Below are 20,478 nucleotides of genomic sequence, written 5' to 3' on the forward strand. Positions count from 1 at the left end.
ATAAGCACCGCAAACATTCTCAGTCCTGCAGTGAAACAGTTAATAAAACCTCAAAATGCAACATTGCTGCAAACACAATGCAACAGTTACAGGATGTGGAAATACTTTCACACAAGTAGACGCCCTGCTAATCCACCTTGTTTACCTACAAATTGAGAAAATTCACTCCGTTCTGTAAAAGACCATGTGCGGGTTAAAATGAACGACTAAATTTTGATGTTTAAGACTGTATGCTTGCCATGAAATGAATCCGCAAAACTTACTCTAGATTCTTACTTAAGTCTACTGATTTCTTCTTCTAGTTTCCTATGCTGCTCGGGTACAAAAGACTTGGTGGGATACCCCCAACACGTCCCCTCCCCCATTAAATTTCCGAGCCATTTGTGAGTGAATAAATTAGAGCATTCCAGGGAACCCTCCAGTGCACGCCGTGGCTCTGCTGATGTCTTCTTGATAAGGAACAAGCGGTTAAGGACACTTCAAAAGGAAACTTAGGGCTTGGCCCAAGGGCTTCTTGGGGTCAGAAGGCTGGATTTCGGGAGAGCTCCTCTTCCCGGTTCCCGGACACCTAGCTGCCTCCCACCATGCTCTCTGGTGGCACCCCACAGTGTCAGAGCCAGGTGGTGATTATAAGGTAAGTCACCTAAAGGGCTCGGGAGGGGTCGCGACCAGAGAGCCGGCCCCCACGCCGCAGAGCGCGGACTGCGGGGTCACGAGCGCCGGCGCGCGCTCGCCGTGGGGGCGTGGCTTCCGCCGGCGCGGCCCCGCCCCCTGGAGCGCCGGGCGGTCACGTGGCGGCCGCGCGCGTCCCCGTCCGCTGCGGGCTCCGAAGCGGAGGGTGAAAGGCTGCGAGGTGGCTGCGGCGGTGGCCGTGAGGTGGGCGCCGGGCGGGACCGGTGGGGAGCGCGGGTGTCCGAGGGCTGCGGGGCCTCGGCGGGCGGCGCAGCGACCGCGCTGGCTGCGGGGCGGCGCCTGGTGGTGGCGGCGGGCGGCGGCGGGTCGGGGCCGGTAGGACAGGGACGCCCTTGGCCAGCGCGGCCCGGACGGGCGCGCGGAGGGAGGGAGGCAGAGCTGGCGCAGCCCGGACCGTGACGGGCGCGGCCCCGGCCATTACTACGCAGGCCGGGCTGCGGGCAGCGCCGCCGGGCTCGGCCGGGCCTCAGTCGGCCACGGGCTGCATTCTGTCCTCGCTTGCCCTGCTGCTGCTGCTGCTGCTGCTGCTCTGCTGCTGCGAGCCTCTGGGTCTTGCCCAGCGTCCCGAGCCGTCCCTCCTCCTTGCCCTGGCGGAAGCCGCCGAGTGTTCTTGTTTTGATGGCTACCAAAACCTGAAACCACCCAGAGGTGTCGGGAGACGCGTCGGGGCCTCTCCCTCTACCCGGGTGCATCTTAAGAGCCCCGGCTGTCGCTTTGTTCTGGTTGCTGGGTGTGGAGTTCTCTCCCTTGCCCTCCACCCGGTCTGAGAGCGCACGGGATCCTCATTGTTGTGGCTGTCTTGTTTTCCTGAGAGGTTTTTTTTTTTTTTTTTAAAAGAGAGGAAGGCTGGGTTACGTTGTTTTTGAGGATGTGGAAATGGAACCGTCCTCTAATTAGGTAAGAGATTCCGGACTGTAAGTTAGCACACGCATTCTGACAACTATATTTTGTCTTTTCTCCGGGTGCTGTTTAAGCACTTCCCAAGTTTTCAGCATTTTGGGGCTTTTGTTTTTGTTTTTGTTTTGTTTTTACAACGCCGAAAAACTAGAGAACCTAGGGAAGAAGAAAGTCAAAGGAGATAGAATAGGCTTTGTTCGTTGATTGACATTTCAGGTGCCCGGGTGTGTTCACCCCCTCGTGTGTGTGTGTGTGTGTGTGTGTGTGTGTGTGTGTGTGTGTGTGTGTGTGTGTGTGTGTGTGTGAGTGTGTGTGTGTGTGTGTATACCTTGTTTTGCAAACAGGATGTGCACCTGGAACTTGGGTATTGAAAGTCATTTATTGTCATCGAATTTGAGCATGTAGAACATTTCAGTAAATGACCTGTATTAGACTTTTTAAAGGACACGGCATATTGAAAACAAATGAAGAAAATGGACCATACAAACTAGCAGCGAAGCTCCTGGGTGCTGTAAAAACACATGAAAATAGGTCACGTAAATCTCATTTTTAAAGAGAAAACTCAGGAGTGACTGCCACACTAAAGGAGTTTGGGATGTGTTTGGGTCTTGGATATGATATTGTGGAACACGGGTATGGTCAAATGGGCCTGTGTAATGTGGGCAGATTGAAACCCCTTGTGCTTAAACGTTTGAAGTTTTCTGTGTTTTGCTGGTGAAGAACTGAGTAGAGTTGTAATCATGGGGAAACATCCCAAATAACTCGTCGTTAGATAAGAGGAATGCATTTTTTTTTTTTAGGAGACATGTCAAGTGGTAAGAGTCATTTTTGCATTTTTTCTTTTCTGTTTTTAAAGGATCCAAGATGATTCCTTAACTTGAAAGAAAATAATAGGAAGAACTTTTATATATTCATATCGTTGTGACACATTCTCTGTTAGCCATATATGTGCTTGAAGTTGGTCCTGGTTCTTACACGTATTTTTCTGCAAGTGTTAGAGGTGGAAGGTTCTGAGTCTTTCTCAGTTCTTCCGTCCAATTGGGTTCTTGATAACAGTGGATTTGTGGAACTGCTGGCTGGATTAGAAACAGTCTTTCCAAGATGTACAGCCTCCTTTGCTATTTGTACTCTGATTTACCTTAGTGAATTAATACAAAGCCTGTTGTTAAAGGCCTGTTAATTAAAACATTTAAAATTGTAGAATCACAGAGGGGAGGGTGAAGCAACAAAATCATAGGGTTGACTTGACCAACGCCACACATCTAACAAGAGGACTTTCTTATTTACATAATGGTTGCTGACGGTGAAACATGTGATGAGATTAAAGTATCTGTTGATGTTCATATCGCATGAGTTATTGAAATGAATACAAAACTCACTTGGCAGAGAAGAAATTTAAAGATTTACACTTAAATATGAAGATTGTGAAGGCATGAAGATTGTGAAGGCACTCGGTAGTCATAAGATGATGCTGTTTACATTTTAGTCATAAGATGATGCTGTTTACATTTAACTGAAGTTGAGTTTTGACAGAATGCGTGTTTCCAAGTTGGACTTTTTTTGAAAGCTGATTGATGAAGAGCAAAAGTTGATACATTGTAATAGTTACTTGCCTGTGAATTTGGGAATCTTTCTAAGAAATTTCAAGATGTGTATGTTAAATCCCACCTGACCTCTGCTCTCTTTTCCTGTGTTTATAATAGATGCATATGTAGGTAAACATGTATACAGAACAAGGTTTGAAGTAGTCCCCCATTATTGACACCTTTCCTATACAGTATATCCTGCTTTGTTTATTTTGAATACAGAGTAAACTCTGTTTCATTAAATCTTTAAATAGGAAAAACAAAGTGTTCAAGCATATATAATTTGATATTTATATTTTAATTATTTATGATGTTTTATGTGTTCATGTTTTTCTTTGATTTATGTTTTTAAAGGTCAACATTTTATTCAAGTTGGTTATCTAGGGAAAGTGGACTTTTAAAAAGTGTAACTGACTTGATAAATGCAATTGCTATTAACCCTAAATCTTTACATCAGGAATTAACAGTGTATCCAAGTAATTGTAGTTTGAATTTCTTTAGTGGTTACACTTTTTAAGTAATACAATGTGACTTTATTTTTCAGTTTTTAAAAAATTAACTGGGTTAATTGATAAAGATCTAAATTCATTACTAATCTTTAAACCTCTTTATAAATATTGTCTATTGCTTTTTTTCTCCACAATTGCTAAGGGCCAAATAACCTTGTTTCTTTGGTGTTTTCATGTTACTTTCTTAATTTGTATTGAGTTTGGTGTATAATTTAAAAATTATCATAGGAGGGATTGTATATTTGAATCATGTATGTTTGCTAAATTATTTCTAGTAGGTACTTTGAAATCACCCATTTCCCCCTTAAGAAATCCTCTTGATTAAAATAAAAACACTTCTCTAACTTTAAAAACATGTTGTTTGAAATAATGTGAAAATTGTTTTCTGCTGTCTATATGCCTCTATTGACTGTTACATGTATGCCCTGTTTTTTATCTTTGACATTGTCATTTGCAAGATGGTAGTTGATGGGTCAGTTTGGCAGTGTCACCCACACCTGTCACAGCAGAATATATACAGTTTGGTTTTTTTTTTTTGTATTGTTGTTTTTAAAACTATGTTCAGTAAAGTAAGCAATCATTTAGAGTTCATTCTTTTCTGTTCATTGATTATTTTAACAATTTGTCAGCTTCATCTTTTAAGTGAGATGTGTTAATACATATGGCGTTGTAGGTTCAATTTGGCAAGGATGCTCAGCAGCTCTGAGTTGTGCTGAATATAAAGTCTATGTGGACTTCACAGGATACACATGCAAATGTCAAGTGTCCCATTAGTGATTTTATAGTGAATACATAATAAAATGGTGATACTGTAGATATGGTGAGTTACATAAAACAGATTTTAAAAATTAACCTGTTTCTTTTCGTTAGCCTTAGTATAACTAGTAGAAAATTTCAAATTAGATACTTGTTACAAGTTCTTTTTAGATGTTAGTTTTCCTAAGAGAAAGTTTTTTCTTTGTGTTACTTTTTCATTTTTCTTTCTCTTCTTTATCCAGAGAGAGAGAGAGAGAGAGAGAGAGAGAGAGAGAGAGAGAGAGATTGTTTGTTTTGAGATAAAGCCTCATTCTGTAGCTCAGGCTGGTCTGGAACTCCTGGCAATCTTCCTGCTTTTGCCTTTCCAGTGATATGACAGCATTTTTAAAAGAAGGTGTAGTATGCTTGAATTTGAATCCCATTTTAGAGTCTCAATAGCTTTTAGACTTTGAGTAAGCCATATGTCTTCTGAACTTGCTGTTCTTATTTGTAAGTTGTATACTCCCAAATCCAAGGCTGTTTGAGTTTGCATTGACAGAATTGATTTCCCAGTGCTTCATGGACTTGAGAGTGCCCATAAGTAACTAGGAGATCTGACTCTAGTCTGGGATTCACATAGTCATTTCCAAAGAACCTTCTGGTAGTGCCAGTTCTGGTCCTTTGGGACCTAGATTTCAGTAGACATTTTAGTTCATTTTTCTCCTCCCAAATTTTACCATCTATTTGTCTCAGCTTGTATCTGTGAGATATAGAAATGGAATAGTCACTATAACCTGCAAGATTTTAGAAAAATACATGTACTATGAGTTCATGCAGATACTATGGAAGTCCTGTTTACATCTATAAAGTTATTCCCATTTGGCTGGAGTCATGTTTGTTGATGGGTTTCTTTGACATAGTTTGTCTATGAGAGCCAAGGATTTTGAAAATAAAGGCATAACTGGAAGTAAAATAATTTTAATGGTGCACTGAATAAATAATTGTGTTTATCTTATTAAAGATCTTTAGAACAAGAAATAAATTTCACAATTTAAAAATTGGTGAAAAGAATTTCTAGGAGTTGTATCTTCTATTCATTAGGTCAGATAAAAGTGAAAAAGTGTCAAAGAAATATCAGGCAAAGTAAATGTATTTTAACTTTTTGAAAAGCAAGCTCATTAATTTGTAGGGAATCATACTGGAATGTTCATTGTGGCCTCTTAGGAATACTTTTTCACTGCTAATCCCTAGTACAGAAGATAGGTGTGGTAAAGATAAGTGTCTTTTGTTTAGTGAAGGGATAGGATTAGGATGAGAAAGGGTCTTTGCCCACAGTCAATGCTCTGCTGGTGTTACTGAGTGGCTGGTTCTATAAAAGACTACAACCTGATTAGGTGTCCAAATGGAGGAATTCTTAAAGATTTATATGAGTTATTTTGAAACTTCTTTGCTTCTGTTTACTTTAAAGTACAGGCCAGTCATAGAGTTAAAATATTTATGGGCAAGACTAGAATAGATAGGTAAGTGAATAAGTAGGAACAGTTGTGATTTATTAAAGAGAAAATATGTAAATAAATACACGGGAGAAGTAAAGCATTAGAAATAGGAACAATTTTTTTTCTCTGTATTTCATTAGTAGGAAAAAGGTATTTTCAATGACCTGCTAAGACTTTTATACGAAATTTATCACCAAATATTACAGGCCAGAATTTTACCATTCAGTCATATGTACCTGGAATGCATGATTAAGATGAATCAGATGATCGACTCTGGTTAACATAACTTGTAAGACTGTAAGATGGGAAGGACACAGCAGATATCCAGCAGTCGCATGTTAGAATGTAGGCGAAGTGTAAATTAAGTTCTGAGTCATGGTTCAAAAACATAATGAGTGAGGCACAGAATATCTGTGTCCTTTATTTTCCAAACCAAAGCACTCTTTCTCAGGAGACAAAGGACACATACAGATTGCTGTTCCCTCTATCATCCTTAACGTCATTCCATATCTTTATCAGGAAAAGACTCTTTGTTGCTGTGGCTGTCTGTATTCTTGGGATTTATCTACATTTTGGAGAATCTTTCAGTGGGCATTAGCCAGGTGAATCACGTGCTTGTCAAATGATAAAAAGTGGACAGGTTCTAGAGCTGGAGCTGTAGGACTGAATTACACTGTATGTTCTTTAAGGAAGGGTCTCTATGGATTTGGTAGTCTCCCAAAGAGTGCCTTCTTCTCAGGTGAAATGAAGATATTTTATGTGAACAGATGATTTAAGTATTGTGGTCTTTAAACAAATTCCAGATGAAATCAACATTAATTGATTGGCAACTTACTAACCACTTAGAGACATAAAATTTGTTCTGTCTTCATGCTTCAGCAGAAAGTCAGTGCATAAATTAGTAATGCTAATCCTCGTGAGAAGCTCAATAGTAAAAGAATATATAAAATGCAAGAGAGGAAAGTGGTTTGGGTGACCATTCCTGTGCAGTGCAGTGAATTTGGTCAAACATTTTATAAATTGGAGAAGAGGAAGAATTACCAAGAGCTGATTTGATGTAACTACAGTAGTAATCTGAAAAGCTGGTTGTCATGGATAAATCTGAGGCAGTTATGTATTTAGGGCTCAGAGACCTAAAGCTTGTGTTTTCCTAAGAAGCTTTGTCTTTATTGTATAGACTGAAACACTGAACTTGAGCTTCTAGTATAGGAGGAACATGATCAGTTCACTCAGGGGCATAGTGAATGTAAGACCAGTTACTTAGAAGTAGATTCCCAGAATGTTTGGGATAAAAGTTGACAGACTTCGGTGTGACAGGATGTAGGGCTAGAGAAGGTAGTAAAAGTGTTTTCTCTTTTTCTTTGTGACCCTTAAGGTGTGGAAACTGAAATGGATGTTCCATGATTCCTCAGATAGGTGTTTGTGTAGACCATAGAGGTGAATAAATGTGTGATGTTGCCAAACAAGTGTTCTGTTAAAGAAGAACTTTCGGATGATTCTAGATTGGGGAGCAAAGGAAATGACATCAGGAACTGTATAAAGGAAAGAAGATGAGGAAGTGGCCAGAGGTCTGGTCTCCATAATAAGAGCAATTGTGGGAATGAGAAGTGAGCAGAGAGGACTAGCACGTGGGGTCTGAGAGTGGGATTATGACTTCTGATTTTAGATGACAATGCCAAATGGCATTTTATGGCTAGGATGAAGTAAACTTACTTACATTTAGCAGTTCAAAAGTTGAAAACAAAGGACAGTTTTATGCTTTTTAGACTCAATTCACCAGTGTCTCTGGCCTAGAGTCTACATTGTGAGGATCCCCCTAAAGATACTATGTCCTTATTTCTAATGAAGATATAGTGGAGCAAGATTTAAGGACGTCTGAGAAGCTGGGGTGTTGGTTCTCGAGGACGCGTGTGATGGAGTGAAATCAGCACAGCCAGGGGTACACATCTCAGAACCAGTGGCGTTGGAACAGGGGGATGTATGTTTGCCTCTGACCTGCCAATGGGAGCTGATGGCACTGTGCGGAAAATGGACCGTGAGAGGGAAGTGCAGTGAGAACCCTACGATACCACTGAATGTTTTGGCAACATGAAAGCAGAGTGAAAAACTGGTAGGAAGAGTAGAATAGTGGTATCCATGTTATCTAAAGCCAGAGCAAAATGAAGCACATTTCTTAGAAATGCTGTTTAGCTAGTTACTTAGAAAATTCTTCAGCCTTGAAATCAGTTCTCTTAAACATTTGATGGGGAAAGCTGGCTCCTATTTAAAGCCCAAGGGTGCTACATTTACCTTTAGCCATGAGAATCTTAGGCTATCGAGATAGTTGTCAACTGAGAGACTCAAGGAACAGGAAGAAGGATCCAGGTCTCTCCTCTCAGCTTTACCTACTGTGCAGCTGCTTATTTCTTCAGTGGTCATGTGTGTGATTTCAAGGAAGCTTTACATGGATTGATGTGTGCTTTAGAAGCACAGGAAGGTATACTTATGAGAATTAGAGGCTGATGGTGTTTTTTGATTCCCTGGACAAGAGGTAGCTTGAGAGAAAGTTGGCATAAAGGTTGTGAAATTAGTTATGTTTGTGCATAAAAATAGACCCTTTGGTTAAGGTGCTAATGCTGCCTGTGTAGGAAGGCAGTGAGGCTAACTACACTCTGGATTAAGGATGGCCTGTTGACATTTTGTTGCCCTTTTGACTTGTTCATACAGAACTTGTTTGTTTTATTTAAAGTACTTATTGTAGTAGAATGTAAGAATTATGACATACTCTACTCTTTAACCATTTTAAATGTAAAACGCAATGTAGCTAATTTTATTTGCAGTTAAATAGCCATCCTTATATGTATTTCTATAAATAGTTCATAAATAATCCAGACAGAAAATAATGTACTTTTGAGGCAGTGTCTCCCTCTTCTCTCTCCCCCCTGGTCTTTAAGAACCCTTAAGTTGGTCTCTATGAAGTTTCCTATTCATTCAGGACTATATAGAGTATTTCTCTCTTTGTGTTTAGCTTATTTTGTTTTCAGGGTATATCCATATTGGATGAACTTAATTTTTCTTTTGTTCCAAATACAACACTGTCAAATGCCATGTTTCCTTTATCCATTCATCTACAAAGACACACTTTATGTCCACCTTTTGGTTTATAATTCTATTATAAACTTTGGTATATGAATCTCTATGTGAGTCGTGGTTTTCTTTTTATTTATATGTGGCAGTGGGGTTACTGGGGTGTGTTATAATTATCAAACTTCCCTAGGAGTGATATTATCAAAGTGATATTTTTCTGCATCCTCATCCACACGTGTTTCCGCTCTTCCTGTAGACACATGACTGTCTACTACTCTACTAAGGATTATCAGTACTAAGCAAGCACCTTCCCATGTGATCATTGGTTGTCCCCCTTATCCCCAGTGATTTTATTTTTCATGCCTGGTGCTTATTTATTTTTGTTTTTCATTGAGTTGTAAGAGTTCTTTAAGTAGTCTGAAAATCAAGTCTTAATTTTCAAAATAGTCTTATATAAGTTGTCTATTTGTTTTGTTTTTCTGATAAGGTATAATTTATATATTCCTTTTGTTCCCTGTGTTGTTGGTGTTGTGTGTTCTAATGCTTGAAGAGTTTCTCTTCTGATAACTTCTAAGATTTTGAGGATTTTATTATGATATTTTGGTCATTGATACACTTGGGATTAATTTTTGTGTTCCATGAAGTGTGACTTGACTTAGTGTAAATCTGTTTGTCCCAACATCTATAGAGGAATATTCTTTCCCCGTTGAACAGGCTTGATACACTTTCTCAAAGATCATTTGACTATATGTTTATTTCTACATTTAATGAAAAGATTTATTCACATATTTTAATGTGTGTTTGTGTGTGCGCGCGTGCACACCTGTATGTGCGTCATATACATGTAACAGCCTGTGGAGGCCAGAAGAGGGTATCGGATTTCCTGGAAACTGATATTGTAGGTGGTTGTGAACTGCTGTGTGGTACTGAGATCCTGAATCTGGGTCCTCTGCAAGTGCAGTAAGTGCTGTAATTGCTGAGCCATCTCTCCAGGACCATTTATGAATCTTTATTTTATTTTATTGACTTATTTTTCTATGTTTAATGCCAATACTATAGTATCTTAGTGTCCAGATTTATAGTAAGTTGTATCATTTGGAGGTGGCAGTTGTTGAACTTCTTTCATACTTTTCAAGATTATTTTAGCTAATTCCATGGGAATTTAAGGACTAGCTTTCTAATTCATTCAAAAGGGCTGTTAAGATTTTAATAGGAACTACATTGAATCTGTAGAGCACTCTAATGAGAATTATTTGTCTTCTCACATTCTCCAGTTTATGGACACTGGTTCTCTTTTTACTTATTCAGCCCTATTTTATCACTTCAATAATATTTTATCTTTTTTAACCAAGTCTTGGTGAAGTAAATCCAAAACTAATTTATTTTTTTAGATATTATTGTAAATGGATATTTTTCTTTGATTTCCATTTTGCTGACTGATATTATATAGGAACACACTCCTGGGGTTTGTGTGTGTGCGCATGCTTGCGTGCATGTGTGTGTGTGTAACTTATAGTCTACAACTTTGTTGAATGTGGTTATTCAATTTCTTAGGATTTCATAAAGAGAAAATAAGTTTTCCCCCCTCTCAGTACCAGTGAAAAATGTACATTTTAAAAACTTACACTGTGTTAATTGGTACATCTTTATTGCTTCTTCAGTCTAATGTCTCTGCTGGAGCTTCCATTGTTTAACAGCAGTGGTAAAAGAAAGCATCCTTGTTCCTTGCCTTTACTTTTAATTATAAAATAAAATTTGCCACTATTTTTTATTAACAAACTTAATTGACTAATTCTACTGATCTTGATTTGTAGAGCCATAGCTATTGATACTGTTTTTCTTTTTCAGTACGGAGAATGAACCAGCAGTGGAAGAGAAAACCCTACAAGTTGGCTGACAGCTGGTAAAGAAGATGTTTTATTTTTGTGACAGGTGCCTCTGGGATCTGTGATAGAAATGTAAGTAAGACATCTAGGGTGCCATGGCTTTCCCAAAGCTCAAGTGGATTGAGGAAGATAAAGGCAGAGAACCATACCTGTGTTTAATTTTAGTTATGCAAAATGAAGTTTTTTATTGACTCACCTATAGAGTTTGCAGTCCTATTCATGCTTTTTGATTATAATCAAAATTTCTAACGGTTTTCACATAGTGAAGGCTGAAAAGCTGGAGGTCTGAGTTTCCCACCTTTACTTTGCATAGTAACTTACTTGAGAAAGATTTCTGGATTTTAGAACTAATTACTACAAGTTTGTTTCATGAAATGTAAGGGCTTTCCATACAGTATGTGATTTAAAAATTAGTACTCTTTATTTTATTCATATCAATTTACTCTAACTTGTATTTTTATTATGTTTTCTTGCCATTTAGACTTTATGTACTATGCCTTCAGGTGTTTGACAATTTGAACCTATTCATATTAAATTTCATTATATTTGATGAAACATTTCCTACAATCAATACCATAGTTCTAAGTCATGGAAAATGAAAATCTTGTTAAGTTTCAGTCTTGATCATTACAGCGCTCAAATTCCTGGACCAGAAGGACTTTTTCAGATGCTGTCTTTGATACAGAAACTAGTTTGTTACCTCCTTTTTCAGTATGATAACACTGCCATTAAAAGAATGACTATATCATTCAAAGTCAGTATTGAGAAATGATACCATGTCACTTTCTTTAAAATTAGAGCCAGTGAATCTTGTATATTTTGTATCTGCCCCCACTCTCCTCCCCCCCCACACACATACACAACTGGGGGTCAAATTCAAGGCCTAGGCCTTGTGCTTACTAGGCAACCTCCCTACCACTGAGACAGATCCACAGCACCCCCCCCCGCCCATGTGTGTGGTGGTGGGGTGGGTTTAATCTTGATCATCTAGGAATGCACTATAGCCTAGTAACTGAGATGAGACAAATATGTTACCGATTAAGTGGTAGTAGAAATACTATGTTGAGATAACAGTAAGTTGTTTTTGGAGTTGAGAGGAAGAAGAAATGAATGTCATGTAAAGGATGGAGAGTGGAGAGAACAGGAAAGGGGTACACATACCTAACATCAAGGTATTTATAACATCAGGAATTGATAGCACATATACAAAGTAGAGTGCAAGAAAGAGCCCTCAGAATTGAAGGAGTGGGTGTTTATGCAGTACCGGCTGCCTGGTGGATAGTTTCCTTGAGTTGTTGAATTTAATCATTAAATATGAGTAGTCTTACTGTTGAAGAAGCAGAATTAAAGAAATTAAGTCATTTCCCTAGGATGGTTTATACCAAGTTTCTTTGAGAATAGTCCCTTGGAGTCACTTATTTAAAAACACAGCCCATTGAACCCAAATCCAGACCCCTGGGCTCAGATTTTTAGGAAAGTGTACACTAGCTAATTCCTATCTAGGCAAGTGTAGGATGTGTTAACGTAAAGAAAAATGGAATGACTAAGATTTTAGCTCTTTTAATGAAAAGTCTATATTAGTGATCTTGAAATTCTATGCTTAGGAGCTTCTATTGGATTATGTATACAGTAAGAAACTATTAAAGGTTGAGAGATGACTAATACACATGACTGAGAGAAGCCAGGGAGAGAGAAGACTGAAGCCTATTGGAAGGTTAATATTTTGTGCAAGGGGTATCCAAGGGTCTGGAGTGAAGAGGCACATTCTAAAGGAGTTGTGGCCAGGGGTTAAATGAGTGCTGAAAATGGTGATTTATTCAAGGTGAGAGCAAAGGTAAAGACACAGGATTGTTTTCAGTTGTGATTACTTCAGATGTCGGGTGTTGAAGTGGAATTTTGGAATACAGAAGCAGAAATACAGGCTTGAGGTGTGAGGAGTCACGTAGATCCATACGTGTAAGATACTGATAATGCCGACTAAGCATATAATGTGTACAATAAGGAATACGGGCAGAGTCCTGAGCGAGTACTGACTTTGAAGGGTACTAGAGAATGGGAAAGAATGGAAGAGACAAATTGAGAAAGTGCTAAAATCCAAATGAAAAACGTAACGATTGAAAAATAATGGGTTCAAGTATATTAGGGCTAAAGGAAGTCATTAAATTAATTTTGAGATGCTAGTCAGAGTCTAGAGGGTTAGATCATGGTTCCGATTCCAAAATTTAAGGGGATTTTCAAATAGCTGGCAGAAGCCCATGTCAGTAAGGCAGAGTACAAAGTTGAGTTACGTGGAGCATGCTTGCTGGTCTCCGGCAATCGGAGCAGCAAGGCAGTGTGTGAAGCTGCAGTTTCTGACTGAACTGGCTTTGGAAGGCCTCTCCCCTCCTGCCTTTTGTGGGAATGCTGTCAGTTTCCTGACTTCTTCTGAGCATTTTTTAATTCTCTTGCAGGCTGCTTATCATTTGTAAGTATTGGATAACGCAAGGTTTCGTGCCACCCATTTTCATGACTTTAAGAGCCATGCATATGTTGATGACTAGTAACTGGATGATTATATATGCGGACCAGTTTTACTGAGATTCTTAACCTTTTAAAATAAGATTATTTCACTTAAGATGTTAGTGACCTTCCTATAGGTGACCAATTCCTCCTTTGTGCTCCCTGGTTCTGTGGTGCTCAGCTCATAAGGTGATCAAATGTAAGGGCCATAGTTCAGATCCCTGGCACCTACATGAATATGAGGTAGGAAAGACAGTTTGCAGTTTCAGCACATAGAAGGCAGAGACAGCATCCCCAGAGCAAGGTTGGCTAGCCAGACTAGCCATATGGTGAGCTGTGTTTCTGTTGAGAGAAACTGCCTCAATGAAAAGGGTAAAGCAGCTGAGAAAGTCAACCTTGGGTCTCCATGCGCCTCACTCACATGTCTGTCACAAGGGGGTAAAAGGAATATTTATTAAAATTAATTTCTTTGATTTAAATTTCAAGGAATAAAGGTTTTTGAGACCCTAACAAAAGGTGCACACCATCAGTTTATTAGGGTTGGGCAAGGAGAGATAAATGGTGCTGATGACAGAGAGGATAACAAGCACGTGATTATACTTGTAAACTCTGCTGTTTTTTTTTTTTTCCAGTTAGATCTCGGAAAGCATGGCAAAAAAGTTTGAAGCTCTTATAGTGAGAAACACGTGGAGTTGTATTTTCTTGGTTTATTTTGAATGACTTAGACATTATCCTTTTCTGATTCCTGTAAGTTTCTGGAGGAGGGACTTAATTGGTACTATGTTGTGTCCTTTCCTGTAAATACAACCTAGTTTATAAACTGGTATCATTTTGAACATGTGTCTTTGGAGAAGCTGGTGCTATAAGGAAAAGGCAGAAGCATAGGCTATGAGATTGCATGGACTGTGATAAAAGCCAAAGAATATTCTTTCTCGATTTTTAAAGCATAAACACTTTTATTGGCTATCCCTTTCATAGGTACTGGTCTAGTTTGGAGTGATCTTGAATAAACATTCAACGTCCTTATAGTAGTTCAGTTTGAAATGCTCTGTGTTTAGTATGGCAGAATTAACTGAGAGAGAGGTCATCACTCATTTCAGTATCAGCTAATTCATAATCTCTGAACCTTCAGTCTTTGTTCCCATGTCTAGTCAACTCTGCTTTCTTCCTTTTTATCTGTGGTTTCCTGTCTGGAAATTCCTGGAATAATAATTAAGTTGTGTTTCTTTAGCATAGTAAATAAGGCTTTTAGCTCCACTCCTGTTATTCATTGTTTACTTAGTTGAGGACGTTGCATGTGTCCCTGGCTGAAATTGCCACCATCCATGTCCATTCCTCTCCACTCACTGCTTTTAGTAGCTTAACACATTTTTACTACTTCATATTGTGATTCTTGTACTTGAGTATGCATTTCCTTATTTAGCAGATTACACGTGTCCTATTTGTCATTAGATTACAGCACTGTTAATAGACTGGCAGTTGTTCAGTGGGTGCTTTTTTAATTTAAATTAGAAACAAGGTTGCTTCACAAGTCACTCCCAGCTCCCTCTCCCTCTCCCCTTCTCCCATGCCCCCCCACCAATCTCCCCTTCCCCCTCCCCCAGTCCCCACTCCTTTCCCAAGGGAGAAGGAGGCCCTCCATGGGGGTTGTCCATAGTCTGTCATTTCATCCAGGGCAGGGCCTAGGTCCTCCCCTAAGAGTCCAGGCTGAGAGAGCATCCCTCATTGTGGGATGGGCACCCAAAGTCTGTTTGTACCCCAGGGATAAATACTACCCAAGGCCTCATAGATTGCCTAGGCCTCTTCATTGACACCCACATTCAGGGGGTCTGGATCAGTTCCTTGCTGGATTCCTAGCCATGAATCTGGGGTTCAAGAACTTCCCCTTGTTCAGGTCACCTGTTTCTGTGGGTTAAACAAGCCCAGTCTTGACCCCTATGCTCATCAATCAGTCCTCCTTCTCTGTCACTGGGTTCGTTGAGTTTAGCTCAGTTTAGCTCTGTGGGTGTCTGCCTTTGCTTCTATCAGTCACTGGATAAAGGTTCTGTTTCCCAGACTCTCTGGCAGTGGGATTGTAGGCTGGCACTCCCCTGATCCATGTCTAAAATCCATATATGAGTGAGTACATACCATGTTTGTCTTTTTGTGACTGGGTTACCTCACTCAGGACAGTTTCTTCTAGTGCCATCCATTTGCCTGCAAATTTCAAGATTCCATTGTTTTCTTTCTGCTTAATAGTACTCCATTGTGTAAATGTACCACATTTTCTCTATCCACTCTTCAGTTGAGGGGCATCTAGGTTGTTTCCAGGTTCTGGCTATCACAAATAATGCTGTTATTGAATGTAGTGGAACAGATGCCTTTGTTGTATAAATGTGCATCTTTTGGGTGTATGCCTAAGTGTGGAATTGCTGGGTCTTGTGGTAGGCTGATTCCTATTTTCCTGAGGAGTCTCCATACTGATTTCCAAAGCAGTTGTATGAATTGGCACTCCCACCAGCAGTGGAGGAGTGTTCCCCTTTCTCCAATCCCCTCCAGCATAAACTGCCATTGGTGTTTTTGATTTTAGCTATTCTGACAGGATTAAGATGGTATCCCAGAGTTGTTTAGATTTGCATTTCCCTGATAGCTAGGGACATTGAGCACTTTCTTAAGTGCCTCTCAGCCATTTTAGACTCCTATTGAGAATTCTCTATTTAGTTCTGTAGCCCACTTTTTAATTGGATCCTTTGGTGTTTTGGAGACTTGCTTCTTGAGTTCTTTGTAAATTTAGAGATGAGCCCTCTGTCAGATGTGGGGTTAGTGAGTATTTTTTCCCATTCTGTCGGCTGCCTTTTTGTCTTGTTGACTGTGTCCTTTGCCTTACAGAAGCTTCTCAGTTTCAGGAGGTCCCATTTATTAATTGTTGCCCTCAATGTTTGTCCTATTGGAGTTATGTTCAGGAAGTGGTCTCTTGTACCAATTCATTCAAGGGTACCTCCCACTTTCTCTTCTAAGAGGTTCAGTGTGGCTGGATTTATGTTGAGGTCTTTGACCCATTTGGACTTAAGTTTTGTGCATGGCGATAAACATGGATCAATCCGCATTCTTCTATATGCCAGCATCCAGTTATGCCAGCACCATTTGTTGAAGATGCTTCCTTTTTTTACATTGTATTTTTAGCTTCTTTGTCGAAGATCAGATGTTCATACCTGTGTGGGTTAATTTCGGTATGTTCAATTCGATTCCATTGTTCTACCTGAGTATTTTTGTGCCAATACCATGTTTTCAGGACTATAGCTCTATAATAGAGCTTGAAATCAGAGATGGTGATGCCTCCAGACGTTACTTTGTGTTAATGAGGCAAAAGTTCCAAGTGTCCAGACTGGAGAGAGCAGTTAAGAGTGCTTGCTGCCCTTGTAGAGGGACAAGAGTTCAGTTCCCAGGAGTCACATCTGACAGTTCATAGCCACCTATAACTCCAGCTCCAGGTGATCAGGAGCCCTCTTATGGCCGGTGCAGGCACCCACAAACATGTGTGCACATACATATACATTAATTAAAATAAAATGGTTTTTCAAATTTCCAAATGTTTTATGTGTGTCAAGTTCACTACTTGCAAATTGGCAAATCTTTTTTTCCCCTTCCTCACAACAAATTCTATATCATTTTGTTTCATAATTATGTGGAATTTTCATAGAACTTTAGAAACTATTGGTTTTTGGAGGGGGTAATTTTTTTTCTTACCTGAACCTGGTAATTTTTTTAAGTAATGAAATTTAAGCTACCAGTTTACCTGGATGACTAAAAGCATGTATTAGTAGAGGAAACTGAAACTCGGATGATTAGATTTCCTGTTTAATGTTGTTTTCGCTGTGTCTTCATACTATGCTTTCTCGGTGAGTACTTGCAGCTTTCTGTTATCTGGCTCTTTGTTGAGCTTTCTCAGCACTAAATATAAGCGCAGTGATGGAACTTTTTCATAGTGACATGGTATGTGTATGTGTCTTGTATTGAAAAAGTTTTGAATTAGATATTTGAGCTTAATTAAAATAAAATGAAACTTAAATATCTATTTTACAATATGATAATATCCAGGGGTTTGCTTTTAACAGTGTTTTCTTTTCACAAATGTTTGCAAGGTCCTACATGGAAATACATAAATCACACTGGTGGGTAGTATACAGGAAGGCTAGATGCATGATTAGAGGGAATTTTGACAGGAGATGAAGATGGTGTGAAAAGTAGCAGCCAGATCATTTGAGGCATCCTTAGAAACTTTGGATTATACTAAAATCAACCTTTTTAAGGAAGGAGTGTGGCTGAATTAAAAGGCATATGTAGTGATTTAATAACCGATGCTTGATGACTTAGAAAAGGTAGGATGGATTGGGCAGATGGGAGATGATATTAATATGACCTATTGATGTTTTGGATGTGATGAGGCAAAAGGCAGTTTAGGAGCTGAACTTCTCACTTGTATACACATCTAGAACTATAACCTAATTGCTAATTAAAACAAAGGCTACAAATTGCTGTTTTCTAAAGTCACAATCTGAAGGACTGAGCTACGCTTTTGCTTCTTCATACTGAAGTCAGTTTGGAGTATGTTTCATGTTTTTAAATGCTACATTTAGTTCTGTTTTACAAATTCCATGTCTGGGTAGAAACTATATTTAAAATACACTATTTTTTTTTTTTGCTTTATTTTTTGCTTATGGTTCCTGTAAATAAAACCTGATGAGTTACAGCTACAAATGAAAAAGGGTGTTTACACATATTGAGTTTTTTCTGTTTTAAGTTTTCCATCTTTGTTTGAAATAGGGCATTATGGAGCATGTGGGCTTTGAATTTGCTGGTCTTCATTTTTATATCTTCCTCCTGTAGCATGTGGTTTGCCTGGAATAGGTACTCTCTGGGTATTTTCTGAACTAATGAATTAAGATATCAGAGGAGTTTGACCTGGCTTCACTTTTTTTTTCTCTCATTTTCTTAGGATGGCTGGCTGTGGTGAAATTGATCACTCAATAAATATGCTTCCTACAAATAAGAAGGCGAGCGAGTCCTGTTCTAATGCCGCACCTTCTCTAACAGTTCCTGAGTGTGCCATTTGTCTGCAGACGTGTGTTCATCCAGTCAGTCTGCCCTGCAAGCATGTTTTCTGTTATCTGTGTGTAAAGGGCGCTTCGTGGCTTGGGAAGCGATGTGCTCTTTGTCGACAAGAGATTCCTGAGGACTTCCTTGACAAGCCAACCCTGTTGTCGCCGGAAGAACTTAAGGCGGCAAGCAGAGGAAATGGTGAATATGCGTGGTATTATGAAGGAAGAAACGGGTGGTGGCAGTATGATGAGCGCACTAGTCGGGAGCTGGAAGATGCTTTTTCCAAAGGGAAAAAGAACACGGAAATGTTAATTGCTGGGTTTCTGTATGTTGCTGATCTTGAAAACATGGTTCAGTATAGGAGAAATGAACACGGACGTCGCAGGAAGATTAAGCGAGATATAATAGATATACCAAAGAAGGGAGTAGCTGGACTTAGGCTGGACTGTGACACGAGTCCTGTAAATCTAGCGAGAGAGAGCTCTGCTGACGGTGCGGACAGTGTGTCAGCACAGAGCGGAGCTTCTGTTCAGCTTCCAGTGCCGTCTTCCTCCAGGCCCCTCACATCCGTCGACGGTCAGTTAAGCAGCCCTGTAACACCGTCCCCCGACGCAGGCACTTCTCTGGAAGACTCTTTTGCTCATTTACAACTCAGTGGAGACAGCATAGCTGAAAGGAGTCACAGAGGCGAAGGAGAAGAAGACCGGGAATCCCCACCATCTTCTGGCAGAGTACCAGACACGTCTGTTGAAGAAACTGAGTCGGATGCCAGCAGTGACAGTGAGGATGTCCCTGTGGTGGTTGCACAGCACTCCTTGGCCCAGCAGAGACTTTTGGTTTCAAATGCAAACCAGACAGTAGCTGAGCGATCAGACCGGTCAGGGACTGACCGATCCGCAGCAGGGGCTGGAACCATGAGTGTCAGTGTCAGGTCGAGAAGGCCTGATGGACAGTGCACAGTGACAGAGGTTTAAATAAACGTCTCAGTGCCACCACTCAAGGGTGAAATGGGTACCTGTAAATTTCTGCCCACATAACATACTCATCCTTAGTAGTGCATTGTGGGAGTTGGGGTGGGAAGGGATATGGGAAGGACAGACCTGAAATTAAAATGTCTAACATGTCTCTGTTGAAATTTATTTAATGTGAGGAATTGGGGTGTTGATATTTGAGAGCTGTTCAGTAATAACACAGTTTTCTTGACATCTGTTTACCTTCTAGTGTATTTTTTTAAGTCTTTAGTTCTTTTTTTGGCCAATGTGTACCTGTGCATTAATGGTCCTCATCTGACTCTTGCACTACCTTATTTTTCTGCATGGATTGGTATAAAATCATTACTAAAATTTGGCACCTGTGAGGTATTTGATATCGTTATGAGCAGGAAGCTTAATGTGGAAAATAGATGTGAATTTGGGGTTAAGACTAGATGACTAACAGCTACTTCATAGTTGGTCTTACCGAGATAGAAATGTACAGCAGCAGCTGCTAAGTTGTTCCACAATCTGTGACACTCTTCATGGTGTTCCTTTCCATAGGGTCTGCTGTCTTGTCCTTGTCCTTGGACGTTTCTCTTAGTCTGCATTTTTCTTTTTGATTAAAAAAACTATATAATTTAATAAATACTAGAGTTTATCAAAAATAATTGTTTTTTGTTTGAGTTTGGAAAAGGGATGGGGGAACTTTGGCATTTGTGGCTGAAGAGCTTTTTAAAGAGGCTGGGTTTGAATTGATTGTATTCCGCTTAAATTGTCCCCACTCAAGTTTGATTTCTTCATAAGAGAATGTGTACAGAGAAGCTATTTGTGGCATTGTGTTTGGAATAAACAGATGTGGAAAAAAACACAAAGGCTGTGAGATTTAAATTTCTCAAGCAGCTAATACCATTAATTTTACATTGCCTTTACCAGTTTCTATCAGTGGTATTACTGTCTAGGCTATATAGAAAACTTGCACGCATGATGTTATAGATCAAATAAGCCTACTTTCTATGGCTTGGCAAGGTAGAAAGTATCGGTGAGCACAAAACTGAGAA

At 39.7% G+C, this 20,478-nt stretch overlaps 1 protein-coding gene across 3 annotated transcripts; it reads left to right on the forward strand.

The window, feature by feature from the left end:
* Positions 1–769: 769 nt before the first annotated feature.
* On the forward strand, positions 770–20,288 carry Rnf146 (ring finger protein 146). 3 transcript variants are annotated; one of them, XM_040728097.1, is made up of 3 exons: positions 770–876; positions 10,831–10,940; positions 18,343–20,288. In XM_040728097.1, coding segments are annotated over exons 2-3 (1,080 nt in total). In that variant the 5' UTR covers positions 770–876; positions 10,831–10,938; the 3' UTR covers positions 19,421–20,288. The 3 variants fall into 3 exon arrangements, with proteins under 3 accessions (XP_040584031.1, XP_040584032.1, XP_040584033.1); XM_040728098.1 differs by lacking the exon at positions 770–876 and adding an exon at positions 1,143–1,590; XM_040728099.1 differs by lacking the exon at positions 770–876 and adding an exon at positions 7,505–7,523.
* Positions 20,289–20,478: the final 190 nt, after the last annotated feature.

The sequence above is a fragment of the Mesocricetus auratus genome, unplaced genomic scaffold, assembly GCF_017639785.1.
Source record: "Mesocricetus auratus isolate SY011 unplaced genomic scaffold, BCM_Maur_2.0 Super-Scaffold_100018, whole genome shotgun sequence".
Lineage (NCBI taxonomy): Eukaryota > Metazoa > Chordata > Mammalia > Rodentia > Cricetidae > Mesocricetus > Mesocricetus auratus.